At 40.7% G+C, this 19,616-nt stretch overlaps 1 protein-coding gene across 1 annotated transcript in view; it reads left to right on the top strand.

Annotated features, from left to right (window-relative positions):
* SLC6A5 (solute carrier family 6 member 5) overlaps window positions 1–19,616 on the top strand; it is a 289,164-nt gene that overhangs the window by 139,007 nt on the left and 130,541 nt on the right. Inside the window, exon 8 of the mRNA XM_078684550.1 lies at window positions 16,243–16,346. Coding sequence (XP_078540676.1) covers window positions 16,243–16,346 — 104 coding nt within the window. The remainder of the gene's footprint in view (window positions 1–16,242; window positions 16,347–19,616) is intronic.

The following is a 19,616-nucleotide window of genomic DNA, read 5'->3' as shown; positions in this document are numbered from 1 at the left end:
TAGAGCTAAGTAGCTACAATGGGGAAAAATGAAGCTGGCAGTTTTTCCTCACCAGGGCATATGTAAATGTGAATGTGTTGTATTTGTATAGCGCGAACAGTAACCCGAAGGCATCCCGGCGCTTGTACTCCTACCACAAGGGAACCCCTCCTGGCTTTTCCTTGTGAGGTGTCCACTCCTGGGCATCCCATGGTGAAACCAGGCATCCCTTGTGCATCGGGGGCCGTTGTGGAGACTAAGCAAGCTATTGCCCAGAGTTGCAGCGTGGGGCCCATGCTTAGATTCGGCACTGAGGCGAGAATATCCGGTCAGAGGAATTTAAGCCCGATCCCGCCGAGGCGGGAATTGAACCCTGGTCCCTGGCCAGCGTTCTGCATCAAGGTCTGCCGCTCTAACCATTGAGCCACACTTCTCCACCATATAACACATCGTTTATAAGGCCCCGGCTTATAGTTACATGGCACCCATCCATGGAGATTCTAGGGAAGACTTGGGGTGGCCTAATATGTAACAATAAGGTAGAATATCACTTTTAAAGAGCCCATACCACTGACGTTAAGTTTGCACACAAGTATACTTTTAAAGGCAGTCTGCAAGGCCAGGCGTTCTTTAAAAGGACAGCAAGCACTCAGCAGTGCACACATGCAAGTGCAGGAAATATGCTGGCCCTCTAAACCTCAATGCTCTATTATGTACTAGGGACTTTTAGTTAGATTGTAGTATCTGGCCCTATTATCTACTTGGAACTTATTGGGTCTGTCATTGGCAATTGTAAGTGCACCCCATTATATTTACCTTTTTGCACATAGCACTGACCCTGGCCCTGGTTAGCAGTGCCTGGGGTACAGTCAGAGTTAGTAACCACCAGTATCATTTAACGAAAAATGGGGCTGAGCAGGGCAAATATGATGAATTTCTAAAAGTGAAGGAAATAAATGTAGACTGTTCACAGGTTATGTTTGGGATAGGTCGATGTGAGAATTTCCTATGGGTCCAAAACTTTAGTGAGCAATAGGAGTGAAATTCAGCATAGTAGGCAGTATCCATCAAAAGAAAATATATTTCAAGGTTTTAGAGGCATTGACTTAAAGGTAAGGCATACTGCCCTCTTGATGATCAATTGATGTTAAGCATTTACATCACCTTTACTCTTTATTGTTTGCAGTTAATGATATGCCTATGTCTTGTGTCATTTTGAATGTTCAAACTGTTTTGTTGAGCATTCTCAAATCCTTTTGCAAGCTTTGTGAGATATTATTAAACCTTTGCCAACCTTATGAAACTACAAAGGATACATTTACCCCAAAATTGGTTTTATTATCTTTGTGTGTAAAAATTTACTTGCACATTTCTTTTGCTAACAACAAATCCACTGTTGAAATATTATGTTGAGGTAAATATTACCTGGAGATGAAGGTTTTCCAAAATAACTGTGGTAAGCTAGTATGTGGAATGGTAACTAAAGGTATGGAATGGGAACTATAGAATGCTGTGCGTGGTAGAAATTGAATATTGCATGTTGGTGGTGAGTGGTAATGTGTATTATGTACTCTATGGTTCATGAGACTATCTGGTAATATAGAGGTCTTACTGCAATTAAATTCATTGTCAGGAGGATTCTGAAATAATGGATTGGAGATCTTACTGCGGCTGTACGAATGAATTGATGCTCTAACAATCAATTTATACTTTTGTTTTACAACTACTGTATTCTGGTCACAAAATTGGCAACGAGGAAGGGATATGGCCATTTACCAAAAGAAGACAAATGATGACAGCTGAGGAAGCATACTGGAACAGTATTTGCAACCCCATATAGTTGTCTTTATCAGAGTCAATGATTGCAGCAACAGTGACAGGCAGCGGGAAAAGAAATAGATGAAAGGACTGCAGTGGTGGGTGTTTTTACACAGTTAAAGATAGATAACAACAAGGGTTATGGCTTAAAGCACAGTAAGGCTGCGCCAGGAACACAATGAAACAAAACTGGTTGCCAGTACTGTGCAACGGTTCAATACATTCTCAGATTAATGAGCTACCAATTGCTCATTCCAAAGGACCACTCTTTCAGTCAAGTCTTAACTAGAAAAATGAATTTAAATTTTTTATTTTCAGTTCGAAAAACATAACTTATTTTATTCTTGTTTCTCGTTTGTTTTCGTCATTCAACATTGAACAATATCAACATTAGGGAAAATTGAAGAGTAATCAACGAGGGGACTATTCAAGGAAGAAACAAGTGGCTTCGTAACTTGTATGTTAAGAAACAATCTTGAAAGACATTTAGACGCTGTGTTGGACAACATATATTGACAATGGACACTGTACACACATAGGTTGGTGGTGAGGGAAAGGGAAACGGTCGTGGTGACTTTTGAGTGGAAAAACTTGATAATCAGTTTTTGTATAATGGGCTCTGTGCTAGTCCTAGTTATATCACAGGTGTAGCCTAATACACTTAATGAAGCAGTATATAACTAACGTCATGTTTAACCATTTAGACCATCTATACTTTATTAATTTACATTCATATTTACAAGAATGAAGATTGGTCTAAACACTCAAAAATAAAACCACATCAACTAGCTCGGTCGACGCGTTTCGAATCCCTTTTGAATCAAAGGATTCTCTTCAGGACCAAACACATTCAATCTGGAAGACACAAATAAAATAACAGTCTCTCAGTCATCGCCATGAGAAACACTCAACTCTCACTCGGTCCAGCTCACATTCTCAGAATTTACCTGTGTCACTTATTGAAGGCTTTGGGGCTTTGTTAGCTGAAAATTAGGATAATAAAAAGCTATGTCACGCCAAAGGATCTACTCAAATATTCGTATAAATCATTACAAGAAGCGGAAGAACAGCCTTTTTAATTTTTGTACTCACTTTGAAATACGTTGTAGCAAACCCCAGTGTAGTTCTAGGACTACGGAAGTAGGACGTCCATTTTTTATTTTTACTTTTTTGTCGTGTCTCGTGAGTGAATCTGTGGGAAGATTTATGGAGAAATTACCCTCTATTTTGCATACAGACATGTCAAGAAGCTGCATTCTCGTATGTGAGGGGTCGGGCCGAGAATCGTCGCTTGTTTTATCGAAACCGGTTAGGTTACGTGTCTTTCCTTCCCATGGGCTATGCATAGACTGTAACCTTCTACGACTTAATCATTCACTGTCTCGAGCGTCTAGATTGTTGGATTAACATTACACACTCGGTCTTCGCTTCAGTCGCGTAAATTTAACAACAATTCACACTCCCGCTAGAGGGCTAGTTTGGAGGTTAGCGCTGGGAATTTACCTTTAGCGAGAACAAACGGTCTCCTCCAGTCTGCGTCGTCTCCGAGTGTGAGAACGCGGAAACTAGTTCCGGGTCCGCGGGTCTATATAGAAGCGCACTTCCGGGTTCAACTATTAGTGCCCTGGGGTTTGTAGTTCTTCTGACGAACAATGTTAATAACGAAATAATGTGAAAAAAATTTAAAGATTAAAAATTGGGAAAAACAAATTCCGTAGTTGGCTAGTTCTAAGGAGTGTTACTAAGCTTAATTTAACTTCCGTTCATGTATTCATCCTTAAAGGAACAATTTCTTCGAATGCGGAGAAATTGTCCTATCCGTTATCTTTTTGTATAGAGTAGTCACCAATTGTCCGTTTGAGCAGTAGACGTGGAAGTGCACTGCTCAAACGGACAATTGGTGACTACTCTATACAAAAAGATAACGGATCGAAATAAAGCGCTCGATTTTTCGAGCAACCACCCAAGGAGCTTAAAACAGAATTTACCGATAGGACAATTTCTCCGCATTCGAAGAAATTGTTCCTTTAAGGAAGAATACATGAACCATGCCAACGTCCTGAAAGAGAAACTCCTGGATCGTGGGTATCCGGCTAAATTATTGAAACAATCAATCCAGAGAGCATGGTGGACTCCACGAGAAGACCTCCTTAAGAAGAAGCAAAAAGTACAACAACAACGTATTGTGTGTGTTTCCACCTTCTGCCTTTCATCTAATATCTCTTGGCACTTACTCAAAGATCTAGATGCCCAGTTGACAGAAGAACCGCTTTTTGCCTATAAAAAAGACAAAAGTATAGCGAATCAAATCGTCCGAGCGGCGATTCCTAAGACTAAAGCTCCTACACTACGAGACTACGTCAGGCTTCCACCAATAATGGGCCATCGAAAATGCAGAACATGCCTCTGTTGCATTTCTACGATAGAAGGCAATCTTTTCCAACACGCCGGGATATCATGGAAACATGACCAATTTACGAATTGCAAGACACGGAATGTCGTCTATGGTATACTGTGTCCTTGCGACAGACTTTATATAGGCAAGACTAATCAAGAAGTCAGGCAAAGGATGTCACAACATAAATCAAGAATAAAGAAAAAAGTTCTCACAGCCCCACTTGTCCAACATTGGATCGACTACTCACATGGAGAGAATGATCTCAAATGGACGGTAATATCCAAAGTGGAGCAAGACCCAAGAGGCGGAGATGTAGAGGCCAGACTAAGACAACGAGAAGCGATGCTTATTCTGAAATTCAATACCACCATCCGAGGCCTTAACGAGATGTCTGAATTATACAACTTATGAACGGACACAGAAACTATGTAGAGGTGTCACTCCAAACACCATAATAAGATCTGGTGATAAATACAGTGGAATTCGTGTATAGAATTCAAGGAAGTAATGAACAACACACGAAAATGCTTTTTCGTGACTACTCCCCATTGGAAGTTAAATTAAGCTTAGTAACACTCCTTAGAACTAGCCAACTACGGAATTTGTTTTTCCCAATTTTTAATCTTTACATTTTTTTCACATTATTTTGTTATTAACATTGTTCGTCAGAAGAACTACAAACCCCAGGGCACTAATAGTTGAACCCGGAAGTGCGCTTCTATATAGACCCGCGGACCCGGAACTAGTTTCAGCGTTCTCACACTCGGAGACGACGCAGACTGGAGGAGACCGTTTGTACTCGCTAAAGGTAAATTCCCAGCGCTAACCTCCAAACTAGCCCTCTAGCGGGAGTGTGAATTGTTGTTAAATTTACGCGACTGAACCAAAGACCGAGTGTGTAATGTTAATCCAACAATCTAGACGCTCGAGACAGTGAATGATTAAGTCGTATAAGGTTACAGTCTATGCATAGCCCATGGGAAGAAAAGACACGTAACCTAACCGGTTTCGATAAAACAAGCGACGATTCCCAGCCCGACCCCTCACATACGAGAAAGCAGCTTCTTGACATGTCTGTATGCAAAATAGAGGGTAATTTCTCCATAAATCTTCCCACAGATTTAATCACGAGACACGACAAAAAACTAAAAATAAAAAATGGACGTCCTACTTCCGTAGTCCTAGAACTACACTGGGGTTTGCTACAACGTATTTCAAAGTGAGTACAAAAATTAAAAAGGCTGTTCTTCCGCTTCTTGTAATGATTTATACGAATATTTGAGTAGATCCTTTGGAGTGACATAGCTTTTTATTATCCTAATGTTCAGCTAACAAAGCCCCAAAGCCTTCAATAAGTGACACAGGTAAATTCTGAGAATGTGAGCTGGACCGAGTGAGAGTTGAGTGTTTCTCATGGCGATGACTGAAAGACTGTTATTTTATTTGTGTCTTCCAGATTGAATGTGTTTGGTCATGAAGAGAATCCTTTGATTCAAAAGGGATTCGAAACGCGTCGACCGAGCTAGTTGATGTGGTTTTATTTTTATTTTTGAGTGTTTAGTCCAATCTTCATTCTTGTAAATATGAGTGTAAATTAATAAAGTATAGATGGTCTAAATGGTTAAACATGACGTTAGTTATATACTGCTTCATTAAGTGTATTAGGCTACACCTGTGATATAACTAGGACTAGCACCGGGGCCATTATACAAAAACTGATTATCAAGTTTTTCCACTCAAAAGTCACCACAACCTTTTCCCTTTCCCTCACCACCAACCTATGTGTGTACAGTGTCCATTGTTAATATATGTTGTCCAACACAGCGTCTAAATGTCTTTCAAGATTGTTTCTTAACATACAAGTTACGAAGCCACTTGTTTCTTCCTTGAATAGTCCCCTCCTTGATTACTCTTCAATTTTCCCTAATGTTGATATTGTTCAATGTTGAATGACGAAAACAAACGAGAAACAAGAATAAAATAAGTTATGTTTTTCGAACTGAAAATAAAAAATTAAAATTCATTTTTCTAGTTAAGACTTGACTGAAAGAGTGGTCCTTTGGAATGAGCAATTGGTAGCTCATTCATCTGAGAATGTATTGAACCGTTGCACAGTACTGGCAACCAGTTTTGTTTCATTTTACACAGTTAAAGGCACGACGTGGTGAATTCTGAGCCTTGGGGAAGCACACAGCCTGGAGAACTGTGGCGCTATATTCGGCCATTGCTGGGAAGCCACGAGCGATTAACGTGATTGCGAGGAACAGCTGAGAGGGTCGTGCTGCGTGTGTGTGGTAGAGTAGACTATTGCCTACATTCAGTTAGTGCAACGATGCTGAACCATACAGGGATGTGTTCCTTGTTGGCATGCAGTTGATGAGCACAGTGTGGAAGCTGCTCACCGTATCTCATGTTGGCGCGCAGTTGTGGAGCGCAGTGGAGGAACTACTCACAGTGTTTTGTGCTGTCGGTGATGCTAGTAGAAATGACAAGGCTGCTGAGAGGGCTGAGCACTGTAAAGGGAGTGGCTATGGCAATGTGTCATGGATTGGCTGAAATGGCTTCCTGTGCTTCTGAGGCTAGACAAAGAGGAAGAACAAAGCAGAGTCTTGGATTGAAGAGCCATTGACAAGGACGCAGGAAATAGGAGGAAAAATAAAAATGTTATATCTGAGGAAGAGGAAAGCTGAACCTGACAGGGTATTGTGGTGACATTGTAAGAGTCTGCTGAGTGAGAATAGTGACTACTTTGTTTATTTTTGTTGATTTATTTGTTATTTGGACCTATTTATTTGTTAGGAATATTAGTGGGGTGAAAACGACAATGCATACAGTAGTTGCACCTCCCATGTTTTTGCAGGAACCACAATTTCCTGTTATTGCTTGGGAAGACTAGAGGGAAGTGTTTAAAACATATCTAGAGCCCACTGCAGTTGTTGTGTTTGTGGAAAAGGGAAATGGGTTATGTTTTAGGCACATCCTTGGTGCGGAAGGCAGGAGGGTAAAAAAAACTTTACCTGAGCCTATTGGTGATAGAGAAGAGAAGGATGAAGAGTCAAGAGCTGTTGAGGGGTCTGCGGATGAGTATACAAAGGCTATTGGAGCTTTTGGAGGAAAGTAATGGGAGGAAAATTATCATAGAAGTTGAAAGACATAATTTATTTTTCTCATGCCCAGTTACCAAGATAGACCATTGAGCAGTATGTGTCAGTTTAAAGAACTCTAGCGGCCTCGTATAAATCAGGGAATAACATGAAGAGATAATTAGAGATCAAATGAGAAACAGAACATGTAATATGAACATTCAAGAAAAGTTATAGGGCATGAACGATCCTTCTCTAGAAAAATAGTATAGAAAACGTATTGAAAATGTATCTCTTTATGTTAAGGAGTTAAATGAAGGACAAAAAAATACTAAAGCGAACAATGAGAAAAGTGTCTGTGATCTACATAAAAAGGATCAGGATAAGAGGCACAACAGTTCTAAAGACTCACAAGCTGCCATGATGTAAAAACAATGTTATAGATGCAGCCATATGAGACATTTAACAGAGTCCAGTGCATGTCTGGCTGATGACGCCAAATGTTACAGCTTGGGACATTTTTTCAGAGTATGCAAGGCAAATGTGATGGATGGTGATAAGTCTAAAGGGAATTGGATTCAAAATTATCAAAGAGGAAAAACAAATAATCCTGAAGACTCCAATTGTGATGCTGTGGAGGTGCTGGGGGTTTGAGGGGTTAGTACCAATGTGGGTGGTGTTCTCCATATACCTTGATTGACAAAGTAATTTGGGAAAATTTAGGCAACTGCAAAATAACTTCCACGGATGTGGACCCTCAAGGGTATTGTGAAGTCAAATTGCTGGTCATAGGTTCCTTAAAAGCTGTCGGGAGTGTGTATGTAGAAAAGAAGGGCAATACTTTTCTATGGTGGAAGGAGCAGAGTGCAATAGGGATTGTACTTGACCCTAATCATCCTGAACAAGTGTTAGAAAATGGAAATCTATTGACGCCAAGTTGTTTGCACAGAAGTTGGGATGTGTGCAGAAATTTGAACATCACATTGTATTGAAAAGAGGGGCAATACTTAAAATACATAAAGTATGCAATGTCCCTTTGGTTTTAGGTTGTCAATTACGCGAAGAATTTGACAGTTTTTTGCAGAGAAGGTATTATAGAGCCAATCAAATCTTCAGAGTGGCTCAGTCCCATAGTGTTGGCAAAGAAGTTCAATGGGATTCTACGTATGTGTGTGCCACAACAGCATTGGCCCTTATGTGTCAGACGGCCAAGGAGAATTCACTGTCACTAATCGCAGTGACTAGTATGGTCTCTAGAACGGCCCTTGACAGTTCGTCTACCATTGTCTTTCTCCCTTACAGAGTTTTCCTCCATTTTATTTGAGGAGTCTGAGCTTGCCCTTAGGCTCATGGCCTTTGTTCTCAGTTCGCCAGGTTGATCCCACTGCTCCAGCAGAGAAGTCCGTCCTGGCGAACTACAGGCTGATTTCCCTGTTACCATCCTTTGCTAGGATCCTCAGAAAATGTGACCTTTCAGTGGCATTTGATATGGTATCCCATTCTATCTTGATGTAATGCTTGCGAGACATCGGGTTGGGCGGGACCGCACTGGCCTGGCTGCATTACTTTTTATCGAACAGAGATCAGTCAGTGGGGATGTCCCCATTTTCGTCAGACTCTTAGTCCATTGAGTTTGGGGTTACCCAGGACTCTGCCTTGAGCCCAACATTGTTCTATGTCTATATATCCCCTTTGGCAACCCTGATGGAATCCTATGGAATGCAGATAATTTCTTATGCTGATGACTTGCAGATTATTCTATTTTGGGACAGTAACATTTCTAGTGCCCATTGCAGATTTGAAGCACGCCTGTCAGCAGTGTTTAAATGGATGTGTCAGATTTACCTCCAGTGTAAGACGAGCAAAACAGAGGTACTGGTTTTTGGTTCTCCCCCTCTTTGTGGGGTGGTGAGGTTTGACCTAGTTCTGTTCTGACTACAACTATAGTGGTTAAGAATGTGGGAGTGAAGTTTGATAGTAACGTACCCTTAAAGCCGCATAAGTAGAGCACAATTTGGATATGCTTTGGTCTTCTCCAGTTTTTGAGAAAGTTTTTTTTCTTTCCTACCGCTCCTTGTTGGAAGATGGTAGTCCATGCCCTTATAACATCTCGGGTAGACTACGCTTATGCATTATACTGGAGCCTCCCGCTGGACCAGCGTACGAGATTCCAGTTGATGTAGAATGCTGCAGCTAGGCTTCTGCTCAACATTCCTAGGAAGGCCATCTTAAGGAGTTACATCGGCTTCCAATATGGGCGAGAGTGTAGTTAAAGGGATTGGTGCATATCCGTAGAGCTTTCTATAGTAGAGGCCATAAATACCTTTCCAAGCAACTCACCTATTATCATCCTTCCAGAACCCTTCTTCGGCTCACACATTGTTGGCTGTTGTGCCAAAGGTGAGGTGGTAGAGACGGGGAGGCACTTACTTCTTGGAGTTAGTTGCTGTAACTTGGAATCTTTGGGTGACCAGTGATGTGAGCTCTTTGGAATATACACCCTGAAAACTTGTTTTTTTATTGATGCTGTTTAGATTTTGTCTCTCCTGTGCCGGGACACTCTACAGAGTAGCTACGTGGTTTACAAGCACTATTTGATTTGATTTGAACTGAACGACCTGATTGAGAGTTTTGGATTGAAAGACATCCCCTGCCGAATCAGTGAAATGTTGATCAATGTGTGAGAGTCCATGTATTATTCCACATTAGACTTATCAAGTGCCTATCAACAGGTGATGTTCCATCCAGACTCGAAGCCCATGACATCCGTCATCACATCTGAAGGAGCATTCCAATTTATATGCATGCCTTTTGGTTTGGCCACTGCATAAACGGTTTTTCAGATGATTATGCAAGGTGTGTTGAGTGGTCTTTCTCATGTGTTGTTCTTCCAAAACAACATTTTGGATTGGGGTTTTAATAAGAACAAATTGATTAGGCTTAGCGGGGATGCACGGAGAGGCGAGTAGGTACTCGGCAGTTGTACCACGCAGTAACTAATACGTTATTTCACGTGGTTCCGTCCCTCTACCCCGTGAAGCCCTAAGACCCAGAATAGGAGTCTTTTTGCTTTTTTCACCCATACTCGGATGTGAAGACCCTGACTGCGACAGATTTTTGTCAGTAGTCCCAAGGAACTTTGGACTGGCAGGGCGTTAGTGTGTCCTGACCACCCACTTTCCTTCTTTTTGGTCCTGATGAAAACCCGACATTCCTACATAACGGGTTGAAACATGTAGACCGTACACATAGCGATACACTTGGTCATAATATACCTCTTTTGTGTATCCACACACTTGATTTTAACATTGTCCAGTAACTTATAAATAAAATATTCTTTTCACACAAGTATACCAGGACAATTTTTAACACAATTTTTTCACTTCTCACACACAAATACCCGCTCCACCGTAATTCAGGTGTCGCAGCACACCCTGATGGCATTCGGCTATCAGGGTGGACCCCGATGATGAAGCATGTCACCAACTAGGTTGGTGAGTGAGGGGTTTTTAAATAAAAGAAGGACTCTCTTCTTTCAGTAGTCATCCCACTCAGAACGTTCTTTTAACCGCTTCTGATGGTACTCCTCTTATGTTTTTGTATGCCTTTTGGTTTGGCCACTGCATAAACGGTTTTTCAGATGATTATGCAAGGTGTGTTGAGTGGTCTTTCTCATGTGTTGTTCTTCCAAAACAACATTTTGGATTGGGGTTTTAATAAGAACAAATTGATTAGGCTTAGGAAAAGGTGTTGAAGACGTTGGAACAAGCTGGGTAACCATTGGGATAGACAAGTGTAGTGTGAGGAAGAGGAGGTGGAATATCTGCACACACATTTTCTGCGCAAGGGGTTAAAACTAAGTTTAAACTAATAGAAGCCTTTGAGAAGGCACCTGCACCTATGGACAAAGATCAGTTAAAATCCTCCTTAGGGTTAGCAGAGTACTACTCTAAGTTTGTCAAACACTTTTCTGAAAAGGTGCATGTTTTACTATCCTTGAAGAAGAAAGGAGCCAAGTATGATGATCTTATGAATGTCAGTTAGTATTTGATGAAGTGAAGAAAACAATTGTCAATGCTGGTGTTCTGAAGCCGTTCGATCCTAAGGATGCTTCTATTGTTGTGACAGATGCCAGTGCATATGGGAAGGGTGCAGTGTTAATACAGGTGTAGAAGTGGTATGAAGAGTTGTTGCGTTTGTATCATGCACATTAAGGGTGACTGAAAGTAAGTATTCCAGTATAAAAAAAGCACCATTGGCTTATTGGTGCTCGCTTCAAATTACGTACGGACGATAGACCATTGATTGACATGTTCACCACAAAAGGGGCTGGAAAAGCAACAACACACATAGCCAAATGGCTATATCGTCTGCAAGAATTTACATTCACTATCAAGTATGTACCTGGATCCAAAAATATCAATGCTGATTGCTTATCTTGGAAACTCTTGTCTGACAATCCGACACTTGAGACGTATGAGTGGATGGTTGCTGAAATAGGTGATGTCTGTTAGAGAGCCATCTGGTAGAACAAGTGGAAGGAAGCATTTCGGGAAGAAGAAACTATGCAATTACTGTTTTCCAAATTAAATAATACAGGGAATGTGAGTCAAAAAGAAAAGTCAGATTTAAGTGAATTTCTAACTATGTGGTATTTGTTGTCTGTTTTAAAATTGCGTTGTTAGAAATTGCGACAGGTTGGTGGTGCTGAAGGGTTTATGTAAACAATTATTAATACTGTTGCATGAAGGACATAATGGCATATCCGCAATGAAAAGAAGGGCGCTTAATGATTTTTTGGTGTCCCGGAATGGACAGTCATGTTGGAAGATTTGTCTGTGACTGGACCTTGCACATGTAGTGATAAAACTCAACTATTGAACCATTGGTTTTTCCCTGTAGGGCTTGGGAGAGAGCTACCATAGACATTTGGGGCTCGTGTGATTGTCTAGGTCCTGATAGTAAGTTTGCTCCTGGTCTTGTGGATTATTCCACCAAGTGCCAGCTGTTACTTTCTTTAAGGAGGTGAAGGTAGCAAATGTGATTTTGTATTGTGAAAAGATTTTCAGTAGAGAAGGTTGTCTGGGAAGTGGTTGTATCAGATAATGGTCTTCAATTTGTTGGTGACAATTTTAGCATTTGTCTAAAAGAAGAACGGAATCAAACGTTATAGAACCGCCTATTTACAATCCTTGTGAATACGGATTGGTGGAGTGGTTCAATAGAGAATTGGAATAGAACATACAATTTACTTTAGGAAAAGTTTGAACTGGGAAAAAGATCGAGCCCTTCAGGGCTCCTCTCAGGCCCTGTGCAGAAGGTCCAGTGCTACTCTGTTCTACCCCAAGTTCAGCAGTGTTCTGAGGTGCCACATGTTTGCCTGGCACAAGCTTGTAGGTGAGAAAAACTCTTGGATACGTCCTAACCAATGGGCTGAAAGTCCAGGGGGTGAAACCTACCAAAATAGGACATTTTTAAGATGGCAGAAGTCTTTGACCATACTAAACGTGGGCTGTGAGGGGTGGTGGTGTGTGTGGGGAGTGTACTATGGTAATCCTAGTGTACACCCAATGCATTTCACACCTTATCAAATGATAATCTCTGGCTAGAAGAAGTTGGAGAGCAATGCACAATAACATCCAGGAGCTTCAGGCTGGGAAAATGTAACTTTCTATGAGTAACATTTCCTTAATATTTATCTAAATCTGACTTCACCATTAAATTGGATCTTTAATAACTATAAAAAATTGCTGTTTAATAATTTTTTGGGTTCATCCCTTTCCTGAGCTACAGTACTAGGCGTTCAATCTGTACTCTGGTTTTCTACATTAGACAATTAGGCCTGTCATATTGAAAAATAGCTGTGCAGTGCTAGTCACTGTAAGTACAAGTTAATATGACATTTCTCCTTGTCACGCTTTTAAATATCATGCACCATGCCTTGTGAGCTACACAGCCCATCTAGGTGTGACTTATTTATATTTTAAAGGGAGGTTTTGACCTGTCAGATGGGTTTTTGTGACAGGTAGAATCAAGATTTTCCCTTCTTTGTCTGCAGCAACTGTTCACACAATTTATCTGTTCAGCTGTGGCTAACTTAATTCTGCTGGCTATTAAAATCAGGAGAGCCATGTTAGAATTATAAAATAACAGTACGGCATTCATCACGCTATAGGTAAATGATCTTGGAACAGTTTTTAATATACGTCACTTTTCATTACTTCCTGGTGGTTGGTCTTGCTGTGCAGAAATTACATGACATTTGTTTTGATCTATTAGTAGGTCAAATATTTTTATATATTTATTATTGATTTTTTTATTTATTTGTTTTTGAGTTAGGGTATCAGAGCTGTACAGTAATCAGTAGCAGTATACAAGGACTTGAAGAGGGGGGAAGGGAGCTGGGAACAAAGGGAGAAAAAAAGGGGACAAAGTAACAGTTATATTTCAGTTCATAGGGAAACAAGACCATATCTAAAAAGTTACAGGAGCGATTGTGGGCTACAGCCATTGCCTTGTCGAACATTGTAATTAAGGCTGCAAACAGTATAAAGTTATTAGAGAATTGTTTGCAGTTAGTTGATAAAGATGCTGAAAGCATGAGAGCAAGTGTTGTGTCCAAAGTTGGGTTCTATAAATAAAATCGAAAAGAAAAAAGTAACTTCAAAGAAGGTAGTGTTCATACCAATTGAAGAAAGGTTGGTCATTGCTACAGGTTACTAAGTATTGTCCAGTAATTGACAAGGCGTGTAATCAGTGTAAAAAGAGAGGACACTTTAGAAGAGTGTAAACAGTATTGAGCAAGCAAATTAATTGTGTCGTCTCTGAGGTTGATGATAATACTATGAGCGAGAGTGAGGTTGTGGTTTTGTCTGTTGATAGCAGCATTGGAGGAAGTAGCACTAAAGGACTTCTGATATGCGATGTACTTATGTATGGTGTATTGCAAAATGTAATGTTGGACTCTTGTGAAAGGTATACCATACTTTGGTAGTGTTTTGTTTGAAATATTGGGGCCAGGAAGGAGGTTGGTGCCCTTTACTGTGTGTCGCAAAGGTATTCGGAACACAGAATTGAAAATACTTTTTTTTGGCATGTGATACATTTTAAAGTTTGCAAGATGATTGAGAGCCTGTTTGTTGTGGACTGATGAGAGCTATTTTGGGGTGGCCTCACTAAGAGAAATTGGGAATACGTTTGAAGTTTAGGGCACACACTCAAGTGTATGTGCTGCATGAGGATACCAGAAGGTGTGAGAGATATTTTGCGATGGAGGCTGAACTTGAGGAGGTTTTTAACACCTTGGGCGCACATGACAAGCTCCGGTGGCACATGGGAGCTGTGCTCATGACGAGTTGTGCTCGTCATAATTGCTGTGGAACGCCCAAGCGGGGATAATTCCCCTGCTGTGCTGGGTGTTCCATTGAGCGGGCGTGGTCATGACGAGCTCAGCTCGTCACAAGCACCACGGCGCCACGCGCGTTCCCCCTCCCCCTGCATCGCGGGAAGGGGTTACAACAATATTTGGGAAGTTTAAAGGGTACAAACATAAGATAATGACCAGAGATAATGTCAGACCAATACATCATAAAGGGGAAAACTCAAAGAGGTGCTAAAGGTTTTGTGTCCTAAAGAAATTATGGAACTAAGGGTGAGTGTAACACATAGTTATGCAAAATGACTGTAAAATTACGTGGGATTACATGGAATTACGTGAGGAGCATAATCCAAATCCAGTTTTCAGTTCTGTTTTCTTAGTGCAAAACGTACCCTCATGTCTAAAATGGAAACGCTGAACCATTTTACACTAAGAAAATAGCGTTAAATGCAATAGAACAAGAACAGCCAGCTAATGTACATGCTAACTAAGTTAGCTGTTCCTGTGCTCAAGTGTATGAATATTTTTTTAATAAATTACTCCTAATTAAGCGAACGGGCATAATCACACACTTTTTGGTAATTTTGTGTCAGAAGAATAAAGCAAAATTACCAAAATTACTCCAATTTTACCCAGACCTAAGTAGAACCAACAGAATGTTCAGACTGTTTATCTGCTGTAGTGGTTTCATTGAAGAGTACAGGAGAACTGGGACAATGTGTAGAACTTCATTGCCTACATGATTCCATTTGGACTGACAACATCCTACTACCGAATTACAAGAACTAATGGAGGCTGTGGGTGGAACTACAGTGTTTTCTATAACTGACCTTACAAGTGCTTATCACCAGGTTGAATTGGATGAGGAACCATAGCACTTTACTGCTTTCAACCAGTTTTCCTTGGTGACTTCCTAATTTTTGGCAAAGATATAGAGGAACATGATATGAACTCAAGAAATGTTTTGCCTGTTTTACAAGATGATGGTCTCATGCAAATTTGGGTAGGATGAATTTTTGTACCTAGGTAATAGAATGTTCCTACACAGTGCACACTACATCACATTGCAACCACCATTTAGAGTAACTTCTTTGTTTCAGTACAAAATATAACAGGAGTGGTGCCCAAGCGAAAACAACAGTTCTACAATGATTAAACGCTCAGTGGCGACTGTGAAGTTTCAAATCAACTTTTCCCAAGCAACTACACATTTCCCACTTTTGATCTAATCTATAACACAGCATCATACATTTCATCCATCATGCTTGACACCTTCCAACTGCACATCCCACACTTTGGAGGGTTTAAAGTGCTTGGTAGGCATCATATCATAGCTTTGTACTTATTAGTAGCACTACAATTATTCAATAGATTAGTTAACTACAGAGATTTAGGTTTTGTTTGCATTCATTATTTTAGTATGTTTGATTGCTGTTGTTTTTTGCTCTCAATAATGCTTTGGCTTTGTGACAATTTTTTCTCATGTGTAGTTTTTAGAAAGTGAGAAATGCGGGTGAACGTCTTTAAAACAGAAAGTGTATGTGCCATGTAAGCTCACTTCATTTTCATTTTCATTGTTGTTCTAGGTTTGGAAGGATGCAGCAACACAGATATTCTTCTCCTTATCTGCTGCCTGGGGAGGTCTGATAACTCTCTCATCCTATAACAAGTTTCACAATAACTGCTACAGGTACAGTATCTATATTGGAATTGTGAGGTATATTCAGATTTCAATACCATTTTATGAACGTAGGGCCTGATGTATCACTGGTCAGTTTGCAAACAGTACTTTTTGCATCCAGCCCAGAATTTTGCAATGTGGCTCATGTGCACAAATAGATCTGTTTTCCTAAGTGGGATAGGATGGGGGTTGTGGGAGTTGTCAGACAGAGCGCGAAAGACAACCTGGCCGGTGGCCATTACGCCTTCCAGATATGAGGCTCAACGTGTGAGGTGTACTGCTCTTTTGAGTGAGATGCATGGTTTATAAAGTTTGGCTGTGAAGTTTGGACTCCAATTTGAATCTTAGCTCCAGCCAGCACTAGCACAGATACACTGCAGGCTAAAGAGGTTTCCGACTGCCTCTACTGCAGCAAAATTTAATTAAAACAACCCTATTGCTATTAGAAGCAGCAGAGAATGCATCTTCCTCCACAAAACAATATCTGCAAAAAAATGTATTCAAATATTTAATGACTTTCCATGCAATTAAGCTCCATGACAAAATAAATACCCTTAGTAGAAAAAAAGAGATGATTGTGCAGTATATGTAATAATAATACATGTTACAACATGAATTCAGAATACAAGCAGTTTACTCTCTTCTCAGTATGCAGGAAAACGCTATACTAATACTTAATGTGGTAAAGAAAAACAATTCTCATTCAATTTCTTGAATATATTACATGAAGAAAGTAATGTTTGCTAATGCTCAAGATTGTTTTGTTTGTAAACATTTCTAGTATCAACCCATATGTAAACTAATACACTGGTAGATAAAGCAGTTTGTCCAAATCGCAGCTGGGCAAGCCAGTGTGGGTACTTTGGTCCCATGGTACTACATCCAGGAGTGGCCTATGCAGGTAAGAGCGATGGGGCGGTTGGGCGGGGTGGGTTGGATTGGACAGACTACGAAGGAAAATTAAATAAATACGAGTCGCTCCTGTCTACGTCGTCCATTCCTGCCACTGGTCACATATCTCCATGCACCAGCTGCACACACTTTAAAGTTACTTTACTCTGCTGCCTACTGGCAAGAGCCAGGTGCACATGATTTTCGGTACATGTACTCTTTTCTGCGAACGCAGTTGTCAGCTGGACACCACTTAGGGCCAGGAGTATCAGGACTAGACAATAGGAAAAGTGAGTAGGATCTTTATTGGCCATGAAACATTGAGGCTATATTTTTGTTTGCTAGACAAGTCCACTTTCTCTAAACGTGGATGCGTGAACAGCGATGCTGATACACAGAAACAAAATATGCTGATTATATATCCCCTAGCCCATTCAGTCTACCTGCCAGCTGTTTACAAAAAAAACATGCCTCTTCTCCAGCTTTACATTTGTTAGGCCTAAATGATTGGCCAAATAATTCTTAGGACTAAAAACCCTGACTTACAGATTGAGACCTTTGGAAATGCAGATGGCGATTGACAGGTCAGATAGACCTCTGCCCACATGGTACAAATGGAGCAGGACCAAAACACAAGTCATGCATAAATCATCAACTGCCAGATCCTTAATATTCAGCCAATAATGAGAGACTGAATGAGTTTTCAAAACCTTTATTTATCTTAAAGGATTAGTATGATTTTGCCATCTTTATTCAGATTGGTCCAGTTTACAGAAATATTGAGTAAAAGATTGATTAGTGACAGCATAAATCAATACAGAGTGTTCCATAAAGGAAATTGTCACTACCTAAGTTAAGTTACAGAGCCTAATCTACCCTACGCAGAGAAACCCATGAAGACTTCTTTTTCAGAAAATAGCAAGATTTTAGAGCATAGCTAGAGGCTAGAGCTTTCCCTAAAGAATCGTTTTGGAAACTTAGTCCCCCACAGCTGCTGCAGCAATCAGCAGAATATTATTGATAGATAACTGATTGTTACAGTAGCATTGTGTGGTCAACATCCGCTACTTCTCCTCCCGATTCCTATGGTAAATATTCATGCCGGTACATAGTAGGGCACTGTTTCGATGCGTTAGAAACATGGAGGAAAGTTCTCATGACAACCTTCTTATCTATGCTAAAAGCTACGTACAATGTCTATTGTGAATACAAAGGCTAGTCAGATGCCCTGAAATAAATATGTCAATGTAGTTAAGCATACATAATATAACCAACCTATTCTTCATTTTAACACCCTATTCACTTAGAACTCATGGAAAGGTTCACTGTTATGTTATGTTATTCGCAATTGTAGCGCTCACGGTTACCCTGGTGAGTCCTGGCGCTAAGCACTGGTTGCTGGGAAAAGTGGGTATATGCTACTGGGAAAAGAGCCAGGTCTTCAGACCCCTTCTGAAAGTAAGGAGATCCAGGGCATTTCTAAGATGGGGGGAAAGCTCGTTCCATACCCCGGCGGCACAATTGATAAAACTCCTTTCTCCCCAATTTACTCTTTTGAAAGGGGAGACTTGAACTAGTTTAGCTCCAGTGGAACGTAGCATTCTTCCCGGGACGTACCATTGGAATTTACGTCTAAGGAAGTCGGGACCTGCTCCATTGATGGGCTTAAAAATGGTACAGAGTGCTTTAAAACAAACTCTTTGTTTCACCGGGAGCCAGTGGAGTTTCTTCAGCTCCTCTCTTAATGAGTCAAATTTTGTAGTACCTGACAACAGTCTTGCTGCTGTGTTTTGGGCCAGCTGGAGCCGATTGATGTGCTGCTTTTGGGCATTAAGGTATAGGCCATTACAAAAGTCCAAGCGTGATATTATGAGGGCTGTTATCACTTTCTAAAGGCTATTTTCAGACAGGAAGTGCTTATTTTCCTTACAATTCTTAGGACTAAAAAGCAGGCTGATATCTTCATACGTATTTGTTCACCCATGGTGAGCTTGTTGACAAACATTACCCCAAGGTTTTTTGCTCGCCTAGCGGTTGAAGCGCAGGCACGAGGTCTTCTGGCCACCAGTCAGGTGCCACACACATGAGTTATTTCCAAACTTTAGGCCCTCTGTCTTGCTGGAGTTCAGTTTAAGACAGTTTGAGGACATCCAACATGAGATGGCCTGCATACAGTCTTGGAAACTTGCTCCAGTTTCCTTTTCCCTCCCCTCCCTCAGTGACAGCACTATTTGAGTGTCGTCAGCATAGGAAGTTAGTTGGAAGCGGAATGATCTTATGACTCCAGCTAGGGGTGCCACATAGATATTAAGCAGCATAGGGCTCAATGATGAACCCTGTGGCACCCCGCATGGAAGGGAAAATGATTTGTACTTGTTACCATCCAGA

The sequence above is a fragment of the Lissotriton helveticus genome, chromosome 3_2 (genome assembly GCF_964261635.1).
Source record: "Lissotriton helveticus chromosome 3_2, aLisHel1.1, whole genome shotgun sequence".
Classification (NCBI taxonomy): domain Eukaryota; kingdom Metazoa; phylum Chordata; class Amphibia; order Caudata; family Salamandridae; genus Lissotriton; species Lissotriton helveticus.
This window is presented reverse-complemented; position numbering and strand designations above follow the sequence as displayed.